This window comes from Lytechinus pictus, chromosome 7 (assembly GCF_037042905.1).
Source record: "Lytechinus pictus isolate F3 Inbred chromosome 7, Lp3.0, whole genome shotgun sequence".
NCBI classification, from domain to species: Eukaryota; Metazoa; Echinodermata; class Echinoidea; order Temnopleuroida; family Toxopneustidae; genus Lytechinus; species Lytechinus pictus.
In genome coordinates, this window is record NC_087251.1 from 39,764,976 (window position 1) to 39,788,316 (window position 23,341).

Here is a 23,341-nt window from a genome sequence, read left to right on the forward strand (position 1 = left end):
AAAACAAAATATAATGTGAAGTTGTTCTAAATCACACACTCTCACCCACATACACCATCATATACATACATACATACATACATACACCCATATATATATACATACATACATACATACATACATATATATATATGGGTATGTGTTTAGATATATATATTATATTTGTATAATATACTTGCCCACCCTTACACATACTTTAAAAAAGTTCAGATGCGTTGCTGCGACATTATCGTATGTAACAGGGCATTGATGTACTAACAACTAACAAATAGATTTTATAAACAAAATGAACTTATGCAGCCTTAACTTTTAGTAGAACCCCTTCCAAATCACATGAAAAGGCGAACACGTATTTATTACCAAATTTTGCATAGTATAGGCGCCTTTTATAAATGTCTATTACATGTGACTAAACTATGGAGTGGCTTTATACAGCTCCCTAACTTTAGGTATTTTTTTTTTTTATTAAAAGGCAAATGCAATATGCATAGTCAAACATTTTGGGGGTGATATTCAACATTCAAATTTCATCAAATTTCCTTTCAATTTAAAATAGGTCCTCGGAAAAATAGATAAATCTTATTTTACTTTTATTTTGATGATACTAATAAATTACTTACAAGTAATGATTGAATGAGAAATTAAATCATCCGATACTACCAAGTACATTTTGTTCGTGACGTGTATCCACTTTCTTTTAATTGAATAGGAATACTAAAGATTTATATAGATGTCACCAATAACATTATTTTGAAGTATAAACGTGGCAAAGGATGAGTTTTATCATCAATGAGAAGTCGTCAGAAAATTGCAAGATTTCGTCAAAGCGAAGAAAGAAATAGGAAAATCAATGTATTGGCTTTTGTATGTAAATAGTAAGATTAAATGAGAACTTACCGTTTAAAGTTTGATCTTTATTTTATGAATATTTAGGAGTAGGCCTAAGTTATTACTTAGAGATCCCACCCGCGCATGCGCAGTCAATATTCAAAGCTCCATATGTGGCTGCGAACGATATAATGTAGTAAGAAATAGAACTTACACTACAGTTTGAAATTTGGGTGGATGAGGAGGGCACGTAATTACTTCCTCCTAAATATTCATAAAATAAAGATCAAACTTCAAACGGTAAGTTCTCGTTTAATCTTACTATTAATTTCATATTTCCTCGATCGTTATTACATGAGATTTTGAAGGCAAGTAGCCACATTTGGGAGAAAAAAACACCAGCATGTATGTGAGCACTAATAAAGAAAGAGTTCTCTTTCTCACGAAGTGGGCTTGTTCTCTCATAAATAATGTTTGACATAAATTATCTAACAACGCACAGTCTCCTGTCAGGGGGCTATGCTCCCTTGCAGTTTAAATTCAGATTGGGTAGGTTTACTTTGTTTCAACGGTTCATCCATGGAGGGTCTTTCTACCTCCATGCATGGTTCGACACAAATCCCCCTTTCAGGGTCTCTTCAATACATGTAAAGTTTGCACTCTTTGAGCAAACGGGGCGTTTCATTTTTAGCCTAATCACAAAATAGTGAGAATATATTTGGTCACATGATGCTATATAAACCAATCAGCATACATTGATTTAATTTATATAGGATGTAAAATACATTATTCATTTAATACATGTTTTGCCTTAGCTAGTTTTATAAGATAAGTATAAACAAGTTTACCACTTTAAGATTGTAGTTTATTACATTTTGAAAATTACATGTTCATTATGAGAAATGGTGCTTTTGATAGGATTAAAATTTTCGAAAATAAGTTTTTGTTGTTTTGTGCTTTCTTTCTTCGGAAATGAGTTGACTTTGTGCATTAATTTTTTAAAAGCTAAATTGAGTTGTATAATTATACGTATGAGTTTTTAAAATGTATTTTGTAGAATTACACAGAGTAAATCTTATATTATTTCGTTCTCATCTGATACTAACCAGATACGCCTTAAAGTACCCTCTCCTTATTCCCAAACCAAAAACGGAAATCATGAAAAAGTCCTTTCAATATTATGGTCCGTTCCTCTGGAATAAGCTTCCCTCTAATCTTAGAAATTCAACATCCCTTAAAGTATTCAAAACTAAATTTAAATTCTTTCGGCTGAAGCCTTAGTTTTAGACCCCACTAGGATCGTTTTTTTTTTTACTTTGCATGTATACGTTTCCTAATCTTATTTCTATGTCCTTTGTAAAATATGTATATGTTCTTTTTATCGTTGCAGGGCCTCTTTGTAAATCAGTTCTATAATTGAAAGTGCTACCCTGCGTAAATAAAACTGAAATAAATAAAAAAAAAATGAATAAATATTTGGCATATTATTAATTGTAAAATTCGTAATTGCTCCAAAATATCTCTCTGAATTAATCCAGGCATACACTCCCAGTAGGTCCCTTCGTTCTGCAAATCAACATTTCTTAACTGTCAAAAAAGCAAAAACTATATATTTTTTTTGGGGGGGTGATAGGTACTTTTCAAGCTCTGCCCCACGTCTTTTGAATACTCTTCCAGCTTCCCTTCGTTGTATTCCAAATATAACATTGTTTAGATCCAATTTAAAGATCTCATGAAGAAAGCATATTCAACATAGCCCCATTTACAGTTTTCTCAATATTTTTAAATGTTTTTGTTATATAATTTCTATTTCACTTTTGTTTGTATATCTCATTATGTTCTACATTGAAGAGCGCTTTGATATGGATTTCATGAAAAGCGCTATACAGTGCGTCCCCAAAAAACTATACACTTTTGAAATGGCTGCAAAAATATACAAAAATATATCACTTTGGGGAAAACACTTACATATATGGAAGCCAATAAAGTCATCTTTAAAATGACACCAAACAGTTGGAAAATTTATGATATTCCAACCTGAGAACTGGAAATTCTAAGCATTTGTAACCAGGAACAGAATGAATACCTTACTAAACAATGATTGATGCGAGAGCAGAACGCAAGCCAAAAATTTGTGATATTCCAACCTGAAAACACTGGACATTCTAAACATTTTTGCAACCGTGAACAAGCGCGAGCCTGAATTTAATGATTTTTTAACCTAAAATGCATTATATTTTACTTCAAAAAGGGTATTTCTCTTTTTAAAAGGGCAAATTTAATTTTGAAAAAAAAAAGGCATCTATTTTGGAAAAAGGGAATTTTTCCCCACAGGGAATTTGGGGGGGGGGGGGGCAAGAGAGCACAAAGCACAAGTTGACATTTTCAAATGCTGAACTGAAAATGAGTCATGTTTTAGGACTCTTTTCATGGTTCTTTTCTGCTTACAACCACTTTTGAATTTCAATTATCATTTCTTGTATCTTCTACACTTATTTTACCTAAAAAAAACCGGAATAAAAAATACTAACAAAATAAGGTGATCTTCAAAAGGATATAAAAATAATTTTTTTAAACTTTGTTTTGTCAATCTCAGTGAGACACTAGTCTAAAAACACAATATACAAAATGAGAAAAGATGTACTACCTATCAACGTATTAACTGATTTTTCAGTAATTACATAGATATTCTGGCCTACCAGCCAAATGTGTCACCCCATCTTTCTCTCCCCCCCCCTCCTCTCTCTCTCTCTTCTCATTCCTCTTCCTCGCTTGTTTTAAAAATGTCAGACCCGCCCACCAAAAGAGAGAGAGAGAGAAGAAGTTCCATCACCGAGAAAAACTTAGAAAAGGAATAGGAGTAAATGTGATATTATTTTTCTAAACATATTCTCACATTTTATCACAAAATAAGCTTTTCTTATTAAGAGTATTTTTTTTGCTCGCTTCCAACTTTATTTGCCAAAAAGTTGTTCCATATGCCATGATTGGCCGCTTTCTTTCCATCCTTCTTTCTCTCCTTCTTCCTTTTCTTCTTTCTTTCCTTCCTTCCGACCTTCCTTTCTTTCTCTCCTTCTTCCATCCATCTTTCCTTCCTTCTTTTTTTTCTTCCCTTCTTTCTTTCCTTTTTTAAAATTTTTTTTTCCTTCCTTTCTCATTCCTTTCTTTCTTTCTTTCTGTCTCCTTCCTTCCTCCTTTCTTTCCGTCTTCCTTCTTTTTTTTCCCTTCTGTCTTTCCTTCTTCCTTTAATTTCTTTTCCTTCCTTCCTTTTTTTTTCTTTCTTTCCTTCCTTCTTTCTTTCTTTCTTCCTCCTTCCTTTCTTTCTGACTCCTTCCTTCCTTTCTTTCCTCCTTCCTTTCTTTCTTCCTCCTTCCTTCCTTTCTTCCTCCTTCCTTCCTTTCTTCCTCCTTCCTTCCTTTCTTTTCTCCTTCCTTTCTTTCTTTCCATTTAAAGATGAAATTGTATAAGAACACTATTTAGCTATAATATTATGTTATTAAAAATAATCAAGAGCAGTCCAACTATGATGACCCAGACAATGGATATAGTAGGACCTAAGTTTATAGGCCATATATTATGTACATTTGCACATATACATTGATCAGTTTTAAAAAGAAAAAATGAAAATAAAACAGATACTGTATCGATTACAAAAACTTGTACACATAACTATTTCTATTTTGTATTTCTATTTTGAATTTTGAGTTTGAATATCCCCCATATGAAGCTTGGCATGGTTTTTGACCAAACAAGCTCAATTTTTTAACTGGGCTCCGTAACACAAAGGTTTGCAATCAATCACTAAATACCAATAACCAATCAAGATCATTGTTGCATGCGCACTCTGTTTAAACTACTGACCGGGAACCAATCAGCGCGGTTCTTTCATATTTACAATTCATCGCAAACCTTTGTGTTACGGAGCCCTGATCCTCGAATAGCTGGGTAACTGATGAACTGGGTGCTTTCATCGGCCGTTTCCTCCAGCCACCTATGACTAATCATCAGCAGAGAAGGAGACTTTCTCCAACCGTTGACCAACATAGAAACATTGGCCCCAGTATCCAATTTACAGAATACTGCAGTGTTTCCCAAACATTATAGTAAATATTTAAGAACAAACTAACCGAAAAGGCATACAAATACATATTAAGTATATATGCATAACACATTCTTCTTTCAATATTTTTTCATTAGGCGGAAAAACGGCGCCTACAGTCTCGCTCTGCTTTGCAGGAGAGACAAAAAAGCAGTATTAAATAGAGAATATGAAAATGGAAGTGAGGAGGGCCCAGTAAAAGTAAAGCTTGAAAGTGTGGATCCCTCTTGAAAATATGAAATATTATAATTGGGTACTTAATATATGTAGAGGAAAGAATAATATTCATTAATATTACTAGAAGAATCGTCATAAGATCTAACAAAGAAATAAGTTAGATTGAAATTTACACTTTCTCAACTGTGCACTTGTAATACATTTTCAAAACACCTTTTAAGAACAAATACCATATGTTCCATTTTGCATACATTCATACCACTAATATAATTTTCACACAATAACTTAAAAGATGTTTCAAATTCTCAATATTGTTAAAACAGAAGATACCAGTTGAACTCCTGAGCCAATTTCATTTTTAACATGAATGAATACATAAGTGTATGTATCGCACATATCACTTCTTTTGAACTTACCCTGTTGCTTGACAAAATATTCATTTATGTCTATTTCGCAAATAAGAAAGTGATTGAATTTCATCAACTAAAATGATTTTTTTAAAGATGCATAAAAACAAATCATCACTGCAGACATATACTGATTAAGATAATTTCTAGAACATTGCCCTGTTACAAAACATGTTACAATTTATCGTTCATTAGTTTATCAAAATAAATAAGGATAAGGACTTTAAAGAAAATTAGAGTATGTAACGCAATAAATACGGTACATGAAAGGATTTGAAAGAAGCAATGCACCAGGACCCCTAACACAAAGGTTTGTGATAGAAATCAAATGTGAAAGAACGACACTAATCAGTATTTTGTATAAAATGTGCATGCAACAATGTTTCTGATTCACCATTGCCATCAAGAGATTGGTAGCAAACATTTGTTTCAGAGCCCTGATCATATCAGAAATACACAAATCAAATATCTTTCTTTTACCTTAAAATCTCACAGTTGTACATGTAGCACCACTAGTAGGCCTATTCAAAATGCACTTTGTACTATTTGCATTTTCAGTTATAGAAGATCCATTTCGAGAGTAACTTTTGGATTATTTCAAATCCAAAGATATGCTTACAAGGGCAACAAAGCACACATCTACTGCTTTATAAGCATCTTAATGGCAAAAGTTAAGGGAATTTTATACAAACACTATCTCTAAATGGACACAACACATAGTCCATATTTGAGCAAAGAGTCATCAAAACGTTGTATTGAAGTAAAAAATAAGTAAAAAATATATATATATTACCGGCAAATAAATTAAATTATCTAGAATCTTGTTTTGAAATGTCATAAATTTCAGCCAATGAGGTTAAACTTCTGGTTTAACAATCATTTTTTCTAACTGAAGATATTACCCCAATATATATGTTTACATACTGCTTCCATAAATATAATTAGTCATTTGAGTTGGTTAATGAATCATGGCAATATGCCACATTACCTAGAATCGAAATAAAGATCCACACACATGATTGGATACAGTCATCTTATTACTCCTGTCAAGGACTCAATTGGACAATTTTGTTGCAGAACTGAATAACTGCATTCTGTCCCGTGACCATCCAGTCTTTATCCTCTGCCTCTTTCTTCTCACTCAATCCTTCTTTCAATCCGACAACGGTGTCACATTTCAGTGTCCTAAGAGTACACAAGGGTGCCGGGTGGAAGCCACATAGGGCATCTTCGAAGGGTGTGGTGTGTGGCCAGGAGCGATCTGCCACCAGCTTGCGGTAGTTGAGGTCTCCCTTAAAGAGAAGTAGATCAGCGTTACTTAGTTCCTGATAGAGTTCCGGAGCCACCACCTTCATATCGCAGAAATCATAGCAAGTAGTCCAGAAGAGATGATCGTGCAGTATACAGACACCGCTTCTGAGCCGATCCTGGAAGCGCTGCCCTAGAGACGACACAGCTGCGTCTTTGTTCTCCTGCAATCGCTGAAGCGTCCAGTCCCAGTCAAACCTGACGACATCACTAACAAACCAAGGCATTGCTTTCAGATGGAAATGTGCTTCATCGATGAGCCTGACCTGAAGTAAGTAGTCCACAAGGACCAAGTCTGTGAGGAGCTCGAAACCGGCATTGTCCAAGACTACGTCCAGTCTGACCTTCTTATCAGGGGAGACTTGGGATGCTTTGGCACCACATAGAGTCTGCCATACTTGGTGGATGTTGTCAGCCAGAATGTAGGGTTGTAAATAGGCCAGTTGGGCCACTGGACTTATCTTCTGGGAGTTTTCAATTCCTGCCGATATAGACAAGTCACACTTGTTCCCCCACAGAGATATCTGTCAAGTGGTATGAAAAGAAAGGATGATAGTAGTATGAGTACAAGTCTACTGCCATTATTTGAAGAAAGAGACAAGAGTGTTGCTACGGCGAGCACATAATATGCCTGAAATGCAGAAAATGGAGTTATTGGTCAAGCAAGAAAAGTGGAAGGTGGCGACTTCACCTTTGACCTTCTGACCTCAAAATCAATAGAATTCCTGGGATCCATGCTAGCTAGTATCATACACACCAAATTATATGAGCCTAAGTTAATCTAAACTGAAGTTATCGCATTTACAAGGACTGCACAAGGGAAACATGAAAACATGTCACTGTGATCTTGATCATTGACCTTTTGACCTGAAAATCAATAGGCTTCCTGGGATCCATGCTAGTATCATACACATCAAATTATATGAGCTTAGCTTAAGATAAACTAAAGTTATCGCGTTTATAAGGAAAAGTTAATGGACGGTCAGACAAACGGACGGATGGACGGACAGACAGATGGACACCGAGCATGATACCATAATACGTCCCATAGGACAGGCGTATCAAAAATTATAAACATGTGCATAGGAAGTATAATTTATTTTGGGCAAAGACTGAGGATTGATGTTTAAATATTAATTTCAAATTATACCTCTGCCTCTTGTGTCTTGCTAGGCCAGAAAGATATTTCTCCTAAGTTGCGGATAAATTTTTTTGCAAGAAATGATAAGAGTTGTGAGGATCTACTGCTGAAGTATAATCAGACATATTTGAATTTCCATAAAGCCTTGGAGACAAAGCTAATCTTTTAAGAGCAATGACATCACAGAGATGTCTCTGTAACAAGCATAAATCCTCTTCATGTTTAATGAAGTTTCTTGTTGATTTTCACTGACTTACTTGCCCTGAACCAATCGGATTTTATAAAGGATTGGAGTAGCTTATAACAAATAGTCAGTGAAAATCTTTGAATATTTTTTTCATGAAATAATCCCCAAGTCACCAACCATTATCTAGGCTACTGAGATACACATGTTTCATAATAAAACTGCTAGAATATGGTGCTGCAGCCCAACCAAACATTCCTCAATGCAAAAAATCCACCCAACAACAATTGATAAAATAGAAAAAAAAGAAGTCTAGGAATAACAAGAGTAAGAAATGGTATTAATTTCTACTGACCTGAAGAATATCAGCAAACTTTTCAAAAGAGGCTGGTACCTTGACTGCCTCGTCTAGGTAAGAGGTTAGAGTGCATACTGCATCAAGGGAAGATAGCAGGGCAGTTTGTTTCTGATCACTAAAGGGGTCAAAGGTTTTTAGACATTGGCTGTAAAGAGGAAGACATGAAATTTTCATTGAAATATCATCAAGTCATGTTGAAGAGAATATGCAGTAAACAAGTCATACCATTTTACATTAATAATCGTACAATGCACAGAGCTGAGATAACACAAAGTGGCCCTTGATTTAAGCAATAAGTAACCCGCCTCTGAATATTAATTTATGTTAACAAAAATCGTTTTGATGTCCTGCTTTATGAACTATGGTAGTTTATAAAAAGTTATTGAATTTACCCTGTCATGGTTGACAACTTTCCAGCACAAATCAAGAGGTCTGTTCACAAACAACTTACCATGGTAACGGGGCTAAGCAGCCAATTGAAATTAAGGTTTCCATTGCATTTAACCATAATGTAAGTCTTAATGAAGCAGGCCCTAGAAAGTTCATATTCTGGAGATGCGGATAAGAAAGTATTGAGCGGAAAGTCTGAATATTGTAATTCTTGCACTTTGAGTTTACTGGTTTTTAAAAAAATTCACAAGAGTAAATTAAGATCACCTTCAACCTACCTCAGGGTTATGGCTTCAGTGATGGCCCTGTACATGTAGCACTCGACATAAAGCCAAGCCGACTTAAACCATCTGGGTTTGTCTCCTCCGCAACGCTCCGTCTCATCGTCTAAGTACCCATTCCAAAGCTCAACATCCTCACGATCATCTGTGAGCTTTTCCAGGGCTTTGTCTGTTTGCATGCAGTTCTTGAGAGCAGACAGCTTGCCAACAATGAATTTGCAGTCTTCAGCCCCTTGCTGCAGGAAACAATAAACAGTTGGAAGTTAAACATGTATCATTTGCTTTTCATCTCAACTTATCATTCCTTTACAAAGCATGATATTCCTAACATCTTATACATAAAATATAAACCTGATGAATGAACACACGTTTATTCTGCTTCATTGGCATTTAGAGTCATAGGGAACATTGCACGGAAGGCATGAACAAAGCTTATTTTATCTGACAGCTACCATAGTAAGACACCTGGGATTCCAAGTCAATTAAAAACAAGGAAATTCGTCAGATCTGAAAACTTGTACAATAAAAGTAAATGCTCCCTGATTGTCCTGCTTTGTGGGTTTAGACTGTTTATTTGCCCAATGGCAGCTTTTGAGAATATTCTACCTACGCCTTCAGAATTCAAACAACAATTTGGTTTCTCCATAATGTTGAGGACTGCTGCCTAATTGCAGTCTGGAAGATGCCAAGAGTCTTGTAGATAACTTTGGCAGGGTAACCACTTATTCCATCATCATCATCATCATCATCATCATCAACATAATCATTATCATCACCATCATCATCATCACCACCACCACCACCACCACCATCGTTATCATCATCGTCATCATCATCATCTCACCACCACCACCACCATCATCATCATCACCATCATCATCATCATCATAACCATCATCATCATCATCATCACTTCACTTCCACCACCACCTCAACAACCACCATCATATCATCTTCATCATCATTATCATCAAGGGATCTTCTTCTGTGGTTTTATATATATATTTTTTTGGCACTCTCAAGAAAGGAAATTACTTTTTGCAAAGTATATCTTCTGGCTTACCTGGCCATGTAACTGCTGTGCATCTTTCCTGTACTTGTAGACTGTATCAATAACCTTGGTCAGAATCACAGGTAGACGCTTACTGACAGTAGCAAAGGCAAAGCTCCTGAAAAAAGAAAAGGAGGAAAATTTACTTTCTGAGTGTCTTTGTATGACTACAAGGTTTTGTTGCTAAATAAAATTCTCTTCATCAAGTTTATTGGATATCACCAATTGGCAATTTAAGCCATATATTAGTAGTAATACAAAAGTAACAGTCAGGCTACAAACAAGCCCTGGGCGGATCCAGGATTTTCCAAAAGGGGGAGGGGAAATGTTTTGTTTAGAACAAAATTAACTGCCCCCCCCCCCAAAAAAAAAAGGTCTACACTCCCAATTTACAGTGATTTACTTATGTGAGAAAAACTTTGACAAATGATTTTTTAGAAGAGCCGAATGTGCCCCTACCTGGATCTGCCGCTTCTGAAAACTATTAAGAAAAGGAGAGGGACAGAGGGTCTAACAGAAATATGCTCAAAATTGGTTCTCAATAGACAGGAATAACTGTAGGGTGTCTGGAGAAAAAATTATTTTGCTCATTTGAAAAAAAAATATTGAATTTACTTTGTGGATTTGAAGAGAAATAACCTGTGACCTGCAGATGTAAAATTCCAATGAAAGATAAATACCAGTTGTGGTAACGATCTCAAAATGAGTTCAAATAGAATCCAATAAAATTACCACCCAAGTGTTTGTAGGTGTTCATGTGCCAAGAGACAGAACATCTCCTTTTTTTGAGGGTCCAGCTCCCGGGGGGGGCCACTTCCATTGACGAGTGGATACCATGCGCGACCATGGGGTCTCAAAAAGCACCCTAAACATGTATTTTCCATATTCTGAAAATGCACCCCTTAACAAGTATTGGCGTGTGAAACCCTACCCTTAACAAGTATTGAAAACAAAATGATACTCTTGGCAAGTATTCCCTGAATTGACCCCCTAAACAAGTACAGCGATATTTTAATTGTTAAACGTGTCACATCGGTCGTCGGTTTTACCTTTACCTACATCATTGGGTTTAGTGCAGCCCCACCTCCCACATCTCGTGCAAATTGTCTACTCTAAACACGTAGTGTTGACTCTTGGCTTGGGGCCAAAAGTACATCCTTTATAAAATATATTTTTACGCCCTCGCAAAATTGACCCTAAACACGTAGCTTTCCTAGCAAAAATAGATAGGGGGGCCTACCCTTTTTTCATTATTTTAGTGTTTTTGATACCCTTATTACGTGCCCTATCTTGAAAAAGACATACTTTTTATGTGTTTTTTTGGTCATGCATGGTATCCACTTGTCAATGTAAAGTGCCCCCCCCCCCCCCCCCCCGGGGTCCAGCTCCAGACTCCAGTTTGTGCCTCGATGTCACTTTGTCAGGATTCTGTGTCACGGCCGGCGCCTTCATCCATAAAATCGAGGTAAGTGCATAATTTATTTTGTCCCCTTTTATTTGGGGTGCTATTGCGACCCCATTCTACCCCATTTTGGAGAGTACAAAATATAGACTCAGTCTCAATCAGCCTAATTTTTGTTTTGAATTTTGAAAGAAGATCGAGGTATCGCGACAGAACTTTTCGTTTTTTTGAGGTTCCAGTCTGTGCCTCGATGTCAGGATTTTTGGGTCATGATAGACCTTCATCAATATAATCGTGGTATGTGCATAATTTTATTAAGATTACTATTGAGACCCCAATCTACCCCATTGTCTCCCTCGTTTTGCACAGTCGACTCCTGGGCTCCGGCCCGCCGGAGCTCCCTGAGCTGAGCCAGGTTTAGTGGTTGGGTGGTTACCCTTAACGTACTAACCGCAGAGTCTACTTGAAAATTAAGTTGATTCAACTTACTCCCTGTGTTGAGCAGATGATTTTGCATAAAGCGGCCTTTCGGTAGTATGATCAGCATTCTTGGGTGGTTCCATGCTCTTATTTTGAAATGTAAATACATGTGAAAGTGACTGCTCTCTTTTTGCTTGATCCCCTCCTTGTTCGTGGGCACACGTGCTTAATCTTATCTAGACACCGAGCGGTACGTAGGAAGTAGCTAGCCCGGCACTGTGGCACACAGGCAGCCTAGCAATGGCCTCTAAACTGTTGGTGCACAAAAGTGGGCGTGGTTGGATAAAATAGCGCATCTCGGTACGGTATACCCTTACCGGTATTAATATGCTGAACGGATTGACATTGACCATGTGCTGAATTTATGACGGCCGCAGTTGAAACTGCGCTACGATTATCTTTGATATTAATAACCTCAATCGGGATTTGGATTTGGATTTGGACTCAAGATGATGTCAATTTTAGCTTTACATGAAAATACCCACCTTACAGATGGCTGTGTTGAAATTTTGAATGATGAATGGCCAAGGAGCAAAGCTGCTAGGTAGAGTATAAAATCATGAAATGAATCAGGCTCAGCTCAGGCGATGGTTCACGTTCGTGCGACAAATACTCGCTCTCAAAAACCATATTTGTCGCCCGATGGTTAGGTGTAGTGGACAGTAGCGGTAGTGAAGTGGATCGAGAGGAGCCTACACGAACCATCGCCTGAGGCTAGGCAGGCTCACTGGCTCAGGTAGCTGTAGACTAGTTCAAGTTTATTTAATCCAATCAAAACAAGAGACATATTACACAGTTTAACAACAAATGAGAATACATGATAGGTGTGAGACCCCATAGAAGCAGAGCTTGTGAGAGGGGCCCCTTACATAAAACCCCGGGGGGGGCACTCGACCAAAAAAGTGGTAGGGGTGTGCCGCGGGCGAGGCAAAAAACGGGGGCCTTGGAGCGGGCTTATTGTAAAAAGGAGGGTCCTCGGAACGGGCTTCGGAACTACAAATGTTTGTGAAAACGGGGGTCCTCGGAACGGATCTCCGTATCTCTGTGAGTGCGTATGCATCCCTATGGAACAGGCAATCGTGCATGACGCAGCTAGCGCGGCCTCCGCCGGGTGCGCTCGCGCTTAGGCGATGGTCGAAAAGCGCTCTACGGCCGCTTTTCACCAAAATTGTAGCAGATCAATGCGACCGGAACGGCGTAACGAAAAATATGCGAAGCTTTGGAGCGGATTTCTTTCTACTTTTTTCTCGATAAGAAGGAAATGCTATGCCTTGGAGCGGCTTTCTTTGTTCTTTTTCTCAATAAGACAAAAATGCTATGCCTTGGAACGGAAATTTGAGTGTAAAAATGGGGGTCCCCTCCGCGGCACATACCCACTATGCATTATATACTGAGTGCCCCCCCCGGGCATAAAACATGACAGCAAGAATGAGATGAAAAATATATATACAATGATAATCTAGAGAGTAAATGGGCAATTCCATGGTATCAGAGTTACAAATCAGATAATTTTGGCTGTTATTTTTGCTCATAGCATCCAGATATGTCAATATTTTCCCATTTTCTGAACTTAATACTATGCATGGCCACTTGTGCTATACTCTGAACTAAGATATTTAGAAAACCCCTCACGTTCAGATGTGCAATGGTAACGGAATTACCAGAGAAATGAGTCAATTTGCAACCCAAAGTTTAGGAAAAGTTTCTTTGAAATCTACAACACACTAGCTCCAAGTTAATGTCTGATTCAATTCATTACAATGTCAACTTTATTTTGAAAGTAATTTTTTCACAAATATCAACAAATTTTTATAATTGGTCTTTCTTTTGGGGAAGTATGTGGTAACGGAATTACACATAATGGTAACGGAAAATACGCCTCTGACATTTGTGAGGGAAAATGTTATTTTTAGGCATTTGTGCCTGAAGAAATGCCTCAATAAAGCTTGTTTATATATTCTTCTCTAATACCTAACACAAGCTAAGTACTTCACATCACTATAGAAATGAGAGTCGAGAGTTTGTGAATGTGATAGGCTGAGAGAGACTGTCTTGGCCTTTCCCTGGCTGGATTTTGCTCAGGGCTTGGCATGCGCTGGCATAAAATAAAGGTATATCGCTAATCAGGACTGCAAAGCATTATGGGATCGCAAAAGGGGCCGTTGCGTACGCGCACTAGCGGATGTCCGCAGTGCGCGTGCGCAGAACTAGCTAACGGCCCCTTTTGCGATCCCATAATGCATATTGCGGTTCTGCATGATTAGCAATATACCTTATTGGCTCATGCCATCATCAAGGCTGGGCTGGGCTAGACCAATTAAAACTAAAGCTTCGGTCTCTGGTTGTTCCGATGAACTGCGTTGGCTCCACTCACATACGAGAAGAAATAAAAAAAAAATTAAAATGTTAAAAAACTCGGAACAGACAGCTGCCAGCTGTCTAGGCTGGGCAAGCAATTTCTCGGGTGATATCACAATTCTGTGTAATACATCATTATATGTATGTATTCAAGTAGCACATGAAAAAAATACATTACAGTTGCAAGCTTTAGCATTTAGGAGTGTGAGAAACCCTATGTCTAGGATGAGTATTCATTCTTATGGCCTTGGTCATTATCGGGAGGTCTGGCATTATTTATAACTTTCCGCGCCACATCCATTGACGAGTGGCCTACCATGCACGACCATGGGGTTTCAGAAAGCAACCTAAACAAGTATTTTACATGTTCTGAAAATGCACCTCTTAACAAGTATTAGCGTGTGAAACCCTACCCTTAACAAGTATTGGAAACGAAATGGTACCCTTGACAAGTATTCCCTGAATTGACCCCCTAAATATAAGTACAACAATATCAATTGTTATGTCACGGACGTCGACTTTACCTTTACTTTCATTGGGTTTAGTACCACCCCACACACCTCGCTCAAATTGGACCCTAAACATGTAGTGTTTGGGTAAAAAGTAGGTCTACATCTACCTCAAGTGATGTTCTTGCAGGCTCCACTTCACTACCGCTACACTACGCTCCACCTACCCGAACATCAAGGTGGTGAACTCGCTCGGATACTCCCGAGTGGCAAAGGTGGGAAAAAATGCATATTTATTGTTGAAATTATACAACGAAAAGGCATTAAAAAAAAATAAAGGCTTAATTTCTTACTTTGCACCCTACTTTCACTCCATATCCATCCTCCGGTTAGCCTCAAAATTTGTGATTTAGAGCCAACATGGAGTTCCTCACATGTATAAATAATTCGCTGCCGATTTCAAAACATCGCATGCGCGAGGGTCTGAGGTAGTCTACACCCTTTATAAATACCCTCACAAATTGGACCGTAAACACGTAGTTTTCCTGGCGAAATATATGTATACCCATTTTTCATTATTTTAGTGTTTTTGACACCCTTAATACGTTACATACGTAAGTCATGCCCTATCTCGAGAAAGAGATGATCCTTTTTACGTGGTTTTTTGGTCACGCATGTATACAATGAAAAACTAAAAGGGAATGTAATTCAACTGAACACTGTTGACTCATAACTACACAATTCCTGTACTGAATGAATATTGGATAGCACTAAAATCTCAGACTATAAAATGTGCATGTAAACTTGCTGCATTAGAAGACAACCTTCCATAACTCAAATATTCACCCATGTCGAAGCAGTTTTTAAAGACCAATTTATGCAAAACATGCGCTATGTACATGTAGATCTGAGTCTATTTCTACCAAGGTAGATTGATTTCTGTGGTCCCAAAATATTTGATTTGGGTAAAGATTAATAATAATAATAATATGCATTTATATAGCGCAAAAACTATTTCTATATATTCTATTGCGCTGCAAGAGCTTCCTAGGTCCGTACATACTATTGGAATAGATAGTTTTTTAAATTTAACTTGAAATTGTGTGAATTTGTTGAATTCCTAATCAACAGATCAAGAGTATGGCCTTGCACATATGCGTACAGATATCAACTAACTATGCACAGCACAGAGACTCAAGCAGGTTTATGAAAGATTGAGAGTCTCTATTATTGGTATCAACATGTATATTGAAATCTCCAACTATCATTAAAGGAACATTAGAAAGTGACTCTGAATATAGTCACTGAATTCTGATATAAAGCATGATACAGACACAGGGTGCAATTCTGAGTAAGGAGGCCTATATATATAACTGATATGATTTACATGAGATCTGGTACTCGGCAAATTTGAACGATTTTTTCTCACCAGCAGATGCTTGAAAGGCATTGATGGTTTTTGGTGGGGTGTTTCGTAAAGCTATTCGTAAAGGTAAGTATGACTTTACGCACGACTGGAACATGTTTTCAGGTGCTAAGTCAGCTAAAGAGGGATCATTTAGCCCAAGATAGGATCACAAGCCGTGCTTAAACTTATTCATAACTTACGGACAGTTTTATGAAACACCCACCTGTATATATGTTCGTGATGTAACTGGCCTACTAATATTTTTCATTTGATCTTATTTCAGGTTGCATTCTATTACCAAGTCATGCTCTACACTACCATACTCATTAGTTCTGGTAGAGAATGAAAGCACAGTTGTTGGATACTGCAGGTTGGCCAAGGTCATCAGTGATGACAAGAGTGTTCTTGTAGAATCTGGTAAGATGTATTTTGTTTATAATGCATTTTGTTACAAAACTTGTAGATTCTCACCCCTTAAAGGACAAGTCCACCCCAACAAAAAGTTGATTTGAATAAAAAGAGAAAAATCCAACAAGCATAAAACCAAATTTCATGAAAATCGAATGTAAAATAAGAAAGTTATGACATTTTAAATTTTCGCTTAATTTCACAAAACAGTTATATGCACATCCTGGCTGGTATGCAAATGAGGAGACTATGAGGTCATCCACTCACTATTTCTTTTGTATTTTATTATATGAAATATTCTAATTTTCTCCTCATTGTCAAGACGTGATACAACGATTAATTTTTCCCTGAACATGTGGAATTATCATTCTTTAATACTATATGGTTCAGTCAAGTTGGTCGTTATTGTCAAATCTATAAGTATAAAAAATGAAATATTGTATAATTTAAACAATAAAAAATAAAAGAAATAGTGAGTGATGACATCATCAACTGACTCACCTAGTTGTGCATATCACTGTTTTGTGAAAAATATGCGAAACTTTAAAATGTCATAACTTTCTTATTTTACATCCGATTTTGATGAAATTTTCAGCACTATGCTAGTTTGATTTTTCTCTATTTATTCAAGTCAACGTTTTCCTGGGGTGGACTTAACCTTTAATTAGCAGGCTTTCGGGTTTTTATTTAGAGGCTATTGAGTTAAAATTCTTGATGTGCAATATAAATTGAAAACAAATACAATTATCATATTTTGTAAGCTTGGTTGCCTGCTGGGTGTGGGGTTGCTGTTTTGCTAAAGCCTTTTAAATCTTGAGTCAATTTTGTTTGAAATGCCACCATGATTTCGACAATGTAGGCTTATTTCGTGAAAATTGCACAGAAAGTAGTTGCAGAGAGTATGACCTGAATTGTAATTCACAATTTTTAAGCCAAATATTATTTGAACCTGAGGTCAACAAATATAGACTATGTTATGCTATCAGTATACAGAAATATTAACCATAGGTTAAGATTTTGACATTTGAAAAATTATTGCTAAATACTATTTTGAAATGATGAAGTCCTTTAAGACATTTGAATGGTTGTCCAGTATCACCAATTATGTCAGTGGAATTTCCGGTCACTGGGTCAAAGTCATAGCTCGTTTGAAGTCAGTAAAACTTACTGGTTGGTGAAATTTATATTTTATCACAATTTAAAAATATGTTGAAATAAATTCAATAAAATCTCTGTAAAAGATAGTCATTAGACACCACAAATCTTATTTTATGATCAATTAAAATCTAGTTATAATTTGGTATTATTATTATTATTAGTAGTAGTAGTAGTAGTAGTATCATCATCTATTATAATAATTATTTATTATTATCATTATTTCTTTCAGTTGTTGTAGACAAAAAGCGGAGAGGACAAGGGTTGGGTAGATGTGTAATGGAGATGGCCGAACAACATGCAGCAAAAGCTGGTTTCCACAGGATGTATCTCTGCACCAAGGATAAACAAGGATTTTATGAACATCTAGGATACTCCTTCTGCAAGCCTGTCAACACAGTTGGAGCCATGGTAAAGAAACATTATGTCATATGTTAGAAAAGTTTAAGTTTCCATCCTGTTAATTCAATCAGATTTAAAAATTTTGTTGGATTTTTGTTTGACCAATGGCATTTTTTGGGCCAATACAATTTCCTATTGGTTTATTGGTCCAGTACTTTATTTTCCCTACTAGAACCAACAGACACAGAGCTCTAATGGTATCTGATAACCTTTTGGAATTTTAACCTAGGTTAGGATGTAAATGGCAGTAAAAGTCTTCACAGTTAGTATTTTGTGATCTGCATTTAAAATGAACTTTATTTAATCAAAGTCCAATCTTTGTTTGTTTGTAAGAATTTGTTATTTTCTAATGTAATAGGTTTGAGCGAAAGAGAATGATTGTGAGTTTTTGTGATCTATTGGTATTATTCCCAAAGTTTGAAAAACTTTTAATAAGTAAGTGGTGATATACAAGAAATTGTGTGCAGGCAAGCCAGGATCCGACGACCTGGGGTGGTATTCTGGAACACTCATAACTTTTGTCATAAATTTTGTCATTTCTCTTCGAGACGTGACACCGCTATGATTGTCACAAATCGGTATTTTGAACATTGTCTTTTCCCTGTCATATCTTTCTAAGTTCCGCCCATCTTTTCGGGAGCAAACCAATCAAAATCGTTAGTTCCCAGTTCCTGCCCAATTACTCAATTTCTTTCGCATTGGTGAAGGTTGTTGATTAGAATCAGAGAGAACCTAGTCAAGAACACATATTGCTGCAACACAAGTTGGTCATTGCTATTGTTTATATGATTCTTACAGATGCTAGAAACCTGTGACTGTGCAGTTGACACAAACACATCACTACCGGTCAAAGACTCAGGATCTAATTGCTGTAAGTCTACTGATACCGAAGCCATATCGTCAAGCCATATCAGCAACTCAGAAACCATAGAAAGTGGAAAGAAGTGCTGTAAAAGCAAAGAGACAGCGTGTAGTTCAGCTTCCGTATGTGATGGTGACAAGGAGGAGAAGGTGGAAGCACCACCTTGTGAACCTCCAAAGGGCGTCGCTCCTCCCCCGCCCCCTCCTCCACCTCCGATAGCCGTATCCTCCACCAAACCAGCACTCCGTATTGATTGGATGGTAAAGGATGTTGTCCATATAGCATAGCAACCTCAGATGTCTTTCTACACCAGTGGACTGTTTCATAAAGCTGTTCGTAAAGGTACGCCCGACTTTTTGAATGACTGGCATGTTCTTACATGCAAGCTTGTTTTCAGTGATCCATCCAATCAAGAACGTTTTCAGGCAATTCTTTCTCGACCATGCCTTTTTTCATATTTTATGCACAAGGTCTCGTGAAAGATGACAAAATCGATATTTAAGTTATGAATTTTGTTTCCGAATAGATAGCCGTAAAAGCGAGAAAAGGCTTAAAATCGTAACTTGCTGGTGCAAATGGAAATTAAATAGCACCTCATTCTATTGTTCTAACTCAGTCATGCGTGCATTATGAATGTTGAGATTAGCTTCAAATGAAAGAGGGGAAACATACTTTATATTGATGTACAATCTCATGAAGCTAATTTATGATTATGATGGCAAAATATTACACTGAATTCTGGTTTCCTTTTTCTGGGGACACACTGTATAGAGCACAAGGAATGGTCGTCCAGGTGTGCGTAAAGTCATTCTTAACTTACGAACAGCTTTATGAAAACCCACCAGTGCTGCTATTCAGTTCATCTGTGTCTCTGCCAAAGTCAAGGTCCAAGGCCAAGTTCCAGCTTTTGAGTCCTGAAAGCTGCATACCTGAACTACTTGGTCTTTCCTCTAGAAATCTTTGGTTGAACTCATAGTTTATGCAGATTTCCTGTATAAATTACGCTTATTTACAGCGTATATTAAAAACTGTCCAATGCTGATATGCGCGCTTTTGTCACAGTGCACTAAGCTGACGCCTGTTGCCGTGGTTATCCACGCTACTTTATTTGTGAGTCCACTGTTTTGAATTATTGAGTCCACTCTTCAAACAGTGGAGTCATGAATAAAATAGCATACTTAACCATGGCAACAGGTGTCAATTTGGCGCACTGTGACAAAAGCGTGCATCAGCATTGGCCATTTTTTTTATATACGCGGTAAATAAGCGTAATTTATACAGGAAATCTGCATAAACCATGGGTTCAACCAATGGTTTTAAAAACCACCTGTGTGAATATGGGCCATTTTGTCTGCTATCAATTTGGTCTAATTTTCATTCAGTATAATCCCCAGTTGGTCCAATTTCCACTTTGTCTTTGTTGAAGGAAAATTTGTTCATCTAACCATATAGTTAAACTGATGTTAGACTAAATGGATGTTAGATGTAAAATAGGTATAGCTAAATGGAAATCAGACCAAATTGTTAGGAGACAGACTGGTTGCAGATGAAGCGGTAGGAGTAGACTGTGTGGCATGAGACAATAGTGGTTCACAGATTTTTTAGCCAGTAAAGTCTTCTACCTCCGGAACATTTATTGTGCCTCATATATCCCATAGACTTTCTATATAAAAATGTTGCTGAGTATTTTTCTTGCTGAACTCTGTCCCACCGCATCTGAAATAGCTGGAAGGAATTATGTGCCCTTCTCCATGAGCAGTCTTTGTACTTTGAATTGGACTTCTGATTCTGTGAAGTATACATGCGCCTTCTTTATAAAAATTGAAAGTATTGTGGTCCCTTTTGCCCTTGATCCATGGTCAAATAAATGATGATGATACTGATGACGAATAGCATTTATATAGTGCTGTTTGTTTTATATGAGAGAGATAGAATTAATTTTACAGTTGATATCATTTAAAAGTCATGACATACTAGAAAGTTATATTTTCTTACATTCTGAGCCATGGTGAGCTAAAATCCCTTCTCTCTTCTATTCTTTATATGTGACTTACCACCCCAAAAACACCAATAAGTCGCCCGGTAAGGTTCTCTGTTAATAGCCAAAATAGTAATTTAGTCTCCAAACCCCCCCCCCCCCCAAAAAAAAAAAAAAAAAAAACTTATCTGTATGAACAATTCTTCTTCTTCATACTGTGAAAATTTGAAGTCATGAAATTGAATAAAAGAAAAGATACAGGAGTTTCTTTGACACTAGTACTTTTTCGGACTGCTTGGAAGTTTCATTGAGATCACACAGTATGCATTCTCATGCTTGAGTGAACCTCAAACTTCAAACCTTGTTTTCTCCTTATTTGTTATGCTCTTGCTGAATTTCCTGTGCATTCAATCAAGTACTTGTAATGGTTATTGTTGGTCAATTTTAACATATCATTTTAAAGCTTAGGAAATGAATTTCCAAGCTAAATAAAAATCTCAATATTCATCATTTTGGTCGACTTATTGTTGGTTTTGGGGTGGCAGGTCACATATATATGAACAATTGTTTTTTTAAATAATTAATACAATTTGTCTTGATTGTGATATCACTACTATGATGAAAGAAATTCTTGCCAGATGAGAAATTAAACATATTTTACTTATGTATCTATTTTGGGTGCATGATAAACCGGTTCATACAGTTCTTCTACAAATTAAGTGGGATATAAAATGCCAAATTATTAGCCAAAGGTTGTCCTTTTTATCTGATATTTAGAGAAGGTGCAAGGCATCTCAATATTCCCATTAATATTCAAATTGTACTACTTTTCATAAACAGTATGCATTTTTTTATACTATATTTGAAAATATGTAGCCAATAGGCATTTACCTCATATACTCACTGCTACATACTCACAATGCTGAACAAATAATACATGTAGTACTAGTAAGATCCATCCTTAGTGTTGTTTATTTTTGTATTTTGTACTTTAGAATCCCCATTCTAAACATTTATTACATACTGTACCCTTTGGATCATTTCATCAAGCACTGGAGTCGATCTTGAAATGAATGTCAATTTTAAGACTTGTCACATTAGAAAGTCATGAATACTAGTATTGTGGTGTAGGGATTTCACAATTGATATTAGGCTATCAAATTAAGATCACAAATAGTACCTTCCTTTGTTATTAAAACTGTGGAACATGCTGGAGAGCAACAGGAACATTACTCTCATGGGGAATTGCAAGAAACTTGCTATCAATTTCAAGTCAATATTGGTTCCCCAAATCAATCATTTGTCTTGCAATCAATTGCAAATTTGAATTCTATTGCTGGTCTGCTTTTTGAAATGAGAAATTAAAATTGATTTACTGTAGTTGATCTATTATTGTAAATTTGCAATTAATTTTTATGCCCCCGCAGACTGAAGACCGAAGCATTAAGTGTTGCCCCTGTCCATCCGTCCCAACACTTGGTTTCCACGCAATAACTCGAAAAATATTTAATGGAGTTTAATATTTTTTGGTGTGTAGGTAGATGACACCACAACAAACAAACAAAATTGGGTATGTAGGTAGATGACACCAAAATACAGGCTAAGTTCGGCGAATTCGGTGTCCGCAGGTCAAAGCTCATTAAATATGCGAGTTGGTATCCACATGATAACTTTGGAAATATTCACCAGATATGAAAAATGTTTGGTGTCTGAGTAGATGACACCAAAATACAGGCTAAGTTTGAAATCAGAGCCCACAGGTCAAAGCTCATGCTGCAAGTAGCTGAATTGAAAAATTTGATGAGACAGCAAGACCACATTTCCATATGACAAAATGAAGTGAGGGATTATCCACACCAAAAGACCTGACTGTCATATCTTCTGTCAGAGATTATTGTGGAAAGGGCGAGTCTTTAGAGCAGATATTGAATTTTTTTTAAATGTGGTTTTCTTTTTGAAACCCAGATACAGCCCGCCAAGTGACTTTTTGGTTTCCTTTCTTTGATTTTTTGCTCACTCATGCATGAATGAGGAATAATCTAATTAATTTCAGATGAAAGAGGAGATTCTAAGCTTTACAATGGTAGGTCATTTGTCTATTGTATTTGTGATTAAGTTAAGATAAATCATCAATAAATCTCAGTTTCGTTTTTGTGTGGGACGCACTGTATAGTCAGCTTTAAGGTCTGAATGAAATCAGATGTCAAAGTAGACT

General features: G+C 36.7%; 2 protein-coding genes across 4 annotated transcripts; one reads left to right on the top strand and one right to left on the bottom strand.

The window, feature by feature from the left end:
- Positions 1–4,306: 4,306 nt before the first annotated feature.
- LOC129265781 (damage-control phosphatase ARMT1-like) lies at positions 4,307–12,278 on the bottom strand. 2 transcript variants are annotated; one of them, XR_010294218.1, is made up of 6 exons: positions 12,116–12,278; positions 10,237–10,342; positions 9,171–9,409; positions 8,500–8,647; positions 4,879–7,343; positions 4,352–4,594 (listed from the first exon to the last, which is right to left on the bottom strand). XR_010294218.1 is itself a non-coding variant. In XM_054903720.2 (5 exons), exons 1-5 carry the CDS (start codon positions 12,187–12,189, stop codon positions 6,558–6,560), a joined length of 1,353 nt encoding a protein of 450 aa, XP_054759695.2. In that variant the 5' UTR covers positions 12,190–12,278; the 3' UTR covers positions 4,307–6,557. The 2 variants fall into 2 exon arrangements, 1 of the variants encoding a protein (XP_054759695.2); XM_054903720.2 differs by having other exon boundaries at positions 4,307–7,343.
- Positions 12,030–21,359, top strand: LOC129265782 (N-alpha-acetyltransferase 80-like). Of its 2 annotated transcripts, none has more exons than XM_054903722.2 (4): positions 12,030–12,650; positions 16,605–16,738; positions 18,117–18,295; positions 19,085–21,359. In XM_054903722.2, exons 1-4 carry the CDS (start codon positions 12,556–12,558, stop codon positions 19,433–19,435), a joined length of 759 nt encoding a protein of 252 aa, XP_054759697.2. In that variant the 5' UTR covers positions 12,030–12,555; the 3' UTR covers positions 19,436–21,359. The 2 variants fall into 2 exon arrangements, with proteins under 2 accessions (XP_054759697.2, XP_063958736.1); XM_064102666.1 differs by having other exon boundaries at positions 12,030–12,205; positions 19,085–21,289.
- The last annotated feature ends 1,982 nt before the right edge of the window (positions 21,360–23,341 follow it).

Coding starts and splice junctions, on each gene's coding strand:
- LOC129265782 (XM_054903722.2), top strand. CDS start 12,556: ATGATGTCAATTTTAGCTTTACATGAAAATACCCACCTTACAGATGGC. Junction 12,651..16,604: donor CCAAGGAGCAAAGCTGCTAG/GTAGAGTATAAA, acceptor ATCTTATTTCAG/GTTGCATTCTATTACCAAGT. Junction 16,739..18,116: donor GAGTGTTCTTGTAGAATCTG/GTAAGATGTATT, acceptor TATTTCTTTCAG/TTGTTGTAGACAAAAAGCGG.
- LOC129265781 (XM_054903720.2), bottom strand. CDS start 12,189: ATGGAACCACCCAAGAATGCTGATCATACTACCGAAAGGCCGCTTTAT. Junction 10,343..12,115: donor TCATCTGCTCAACACAGGGA/GTAAGTTGAATC, acceptor TTCTTTTTTCAG/GAGCTTTGCCTTTGCTACTG. Junction 9,410..10,236: donor CACAGCAGTTACATGGCCAG/GTAAGCCAGAAG, acceptor TGTTTCCTGCAG/CAAGGGGCTGAAGACTGCAA.